This window comes from Dermacentor silvarum, chromosome 4 (genome assembly GCF_013339745.2).
Source record: "Dermacentor silvarum isolate Dsil-2018 chromosome 4, BIME_Dsil_1.4, whole genome shotgun sequence".
NCBI classification, from domain to species: Eukaryota; Metazoa; Arthropoda; class Arachnida; order Ixodida; family Ixodidae; genus Dermacentor; species Dermacentor silvarum.
In genome coordinates, this window is record NC_051157.2 from 76,109,375 (window position 1) to 76,112,650 (window position 3,276).

Sequence of the window (3,276 nt, forward strand, 5' to 3'; positions counted from 1 at the left end):
TGGCGCGCACCCTCCCCAACCCCTCGCCTTCCTTGCGCACGTGAGAAGACGCCGCCGCACAAGCCACCATCCTTCTCGGCTCACCCTCGCATGCTTCCCCTCGCACCTACAGCATAGGGCGCGCGGCCGCGATCTTATCGCACTTGGACTTTATACTGAACCTCACGGCGACGCTGACGACGACAGCAGAAATTCGCCTATAGTGTCCTTTGTAATTGCGCAATAAAACGGAGTTTTGAACTAATACTTCGCCAGTCTAAGCTGATTTACTGTTTCTCGTTAGTGTCGCTATAAGAAACCAAACAAGGGTGAAATTTGGGGGAGGGTGGAGGGGTAGTTAATTGGATAGCCGCACAGTGCGCCACGAATTAAGTTTCTTAATAGTATTTTTTTCTTCAAAATAATGCACGTGCAAAAGAAAACGGTTCGCAGTAGTTCTACACGATAACCAAACGAACTTGTCTCTTTAAATATACCGCGCATTTTCCCAGAAACCGAAAGGCACGCCCAAAGCCTTTTTTTTTTCTTCAGAACTCGTCTGAAGCCGAATTTCCCTTCATATTTTTTTCCCTCCTCCATGGTCATAATTTTCGCGCTGTAGCGGAACCTGAACTGAAAAGCGTGAACCGGAACCCGAACCGAATACGAAAAAGTTTCGGTTCGACACCCTGGTTTCGATTATTACATAATTAGGGTGATAGGGTTATATTATACTTCTATTAACTCTAATAGGTTAGACGAAACCGAAACTACGCAGGAAGCGCCATGACTTGAGAATTCTAGCTATGAATATTAGTAGCCACCCTCACTCTACCATGACGTTGAAGAGCATCCACTTTCACATGTGCATATTTTCCTCATTAATGTGGCTCCGATTCCACGCAACATGAATCCCCACCGCCATGCCGGCCGTCGACGTGCCCGAGTTCAGGCTTTGGCGTCTTTGGCGATGGCACTACAGACTTACAAGTTCTTTACACTGATGCGGCACGCTACCCAGAAAAGCCCGCCATGTGTCTAGCGGTGATTGACAACACAGACGCGCTCGTGGCGTCTGCCACACTTCGCACTACGGACAGTGGTTTGGCAGAGGAGGGAGCTATTGCTCTGGCCATTGTCCACGCCTCGACATTACCGTCACAGCCGGACGCCCCTGTCACCATAGTGACAGACTCACAGGCTGCTTGCCGTGCCTTTGCGCATGGACTTGTGGCTGCGCATACTCACAATATCCTGTTTTGTGCGCATCGTCTGGACTCCTGGACACGCCTCTCTCCAAGGAAATGAACGCGTTCATGCGGTTCCCCGAGGTCTGACCGGCCGGGCTCCATCGGAAGAGCTGTCCAATTCAGACGACGCACCGACAGAACCACTAAACTACAACGTACGCAATGCTGGAGTACTACCGACAGAGACGTTATACGTATCCTCCTCCCCATCCTTCACTTAACAGAGCAGATGCCGTCGCTTGGCGGCAACTGCAGACTAATTCATTCCCTTGCCTCTATATGCTGCATCTCTTTCATCCCACTCTATACCCTTCCTACTGCCCCTACTGTGGATCCGAACCAACAGTCTATCATTCCACGTGGAAATGCTCTAGTCCACGGGGCGTTCCTCCTATCCCCAACCCCACCCTTTCCTCTTGGGAGTCTGCACTGCTCAGCTTAGGCCGGAAGGAACAGCAACAGCTGGTCCAGCGGGCTCGCAGGGTCGTGCAAGGCAATGGAGCCCTGGACTGAGGGCCCCACCCAACGAGGAAGAATTATCTTGCCTTTGTGAATAAAAGTTTATTCTCTCTCTCTTTCCTGAACTCTCGAAATATAACAAGAAGGATGGAGGTAGTCGGTAGCCTCAATGCTATATGAAACTAACTGCCAAAAACTATTTTGCGATGGTGCGCAGCTTAAAAATTTATTTGCGTAAAAGCGGCACGGCTGCGTAGTTTGGCATAAATATGATACAGAGCCAAATTGCAGCAAACTGTTGCTAGTACGTATTTATTATTGACACGCACTGGCCAATGAATCAGTATACGATCAATTTTTCTGTGACTCACTTTTTGAGCTATATACTACAATGTACCGCATATGATATACCGGCTGTACCCTCTAGATCACTTAAAGATTACTATTTGCGTTCAAGCGCACGCTGGGGGGTTCAAGTCTCTCAAGCAAACATTCTTGTGAGGAAAGAAATGAAAATAAAGCCGCACTATTTAGGGCTGCTGCTGGATCTGAAAGCTAGGAGTTCGAAATTTCTTACAGTTTATGGGTTCCAAGCGGTAATTAAACAAAACATAATTTCGTCATGTCTGTAATGAACAGCGTGTCTGTGTTATCCTTATAGCCTACATGAACAGTTTAGGCGAAAATTAAGGGGAAGCAAGCAATGAAAGAACAAACTTACGCGGTTCTTTTGCCGGCACCGTCCCGACTCTCGATGCTATCTTCGACGTTTCACTTGGCCGTGATCGAGTGGTACGTATCGTGGAGGGTTGCACAAATTCTATCGTACTGTTGTGCAGTCTCCACAGGAAATGCTTATTTGCTTTTAAAATCCAAATAGCGGCAATCATTACCGCTGTTTCAGCTTCTGATGCACCGCTAACCGTTTCAAATCTTCGTCTGTTCCTGCGAGCGAAACCGGGGGGCTTGCTTGTGTAGCAGAAGACACGCAACAAGAAGCTAAATGTATCATCAACCAGCTACAATTGAACATTTATTTTTGAGAAAACATTACTTATTGTTGTTGAAAGTTGTTTTAAACTTAAGACATTTTGAACAGAGAGGACGCGCTGCGCCAAATATTTGGAGAACGCGAGAGCGATGTCGTCTGCACGTCGTCTGCAACAATGTTAGCGGGACAATTTATTATTATTATTATTATTATTATTATTATTATTATTATTATTATTATTATTATTATTATTATTATTATTATTATTATTATTATTATTATTATTATTATTATTATTAGTTTTTATCTCCGCTTCGGGCTAAAGCCCCTGAAACCATAGCGCTTACTTCGGCCTAGTTCTCTTGGCGACCCTTTAACCATAGCCTCCTATAATTTGAAAAAATATAGGAGGCTATGCTTTAACATGTCGTGCCCTTACGAAGGGCACACAACAGCATCATCATCAGCAGCAGGATCAGTTTTTGTTCGTGTTTCTCGTGGCTGTGTTCGCGTTCTGCTGGTACTTCGTTGCGCTATTGCGGACCGCCACTTCGTAACAATTTACCTCGCCTGTAGCAAGGCGGGGCATCTTGTTGA

The 3,276-nt window shown here is 46.1% G+C and overlaps 1 protein-coding gene across 1 annotated transcript; it reads left to right on the forward strand.

The window, feature by feature from the left end:
- The first annotated feature begins 1,011 nt into the window (after window positions 1-1,011).
- On the forward strand, window positions 1,012-1,742 carry LOC125944977 (uncharacterized). The gene is made up of 2 exons (XM_049666467.1): window positions 1,012-1,242; window positions 1,401-1,742. The coding sequence occupies exons 1-2, from the start codon at window positions 1,012-1,014 to the stop codon at window positions 1,740-1,742; spliced, it is 573 nt and encodes a 190-aa protein (XP_049522424.1).
- The last annotated feature ends 1,534 nt before the right edge of the window (window positions 1,743-3,276 follow it).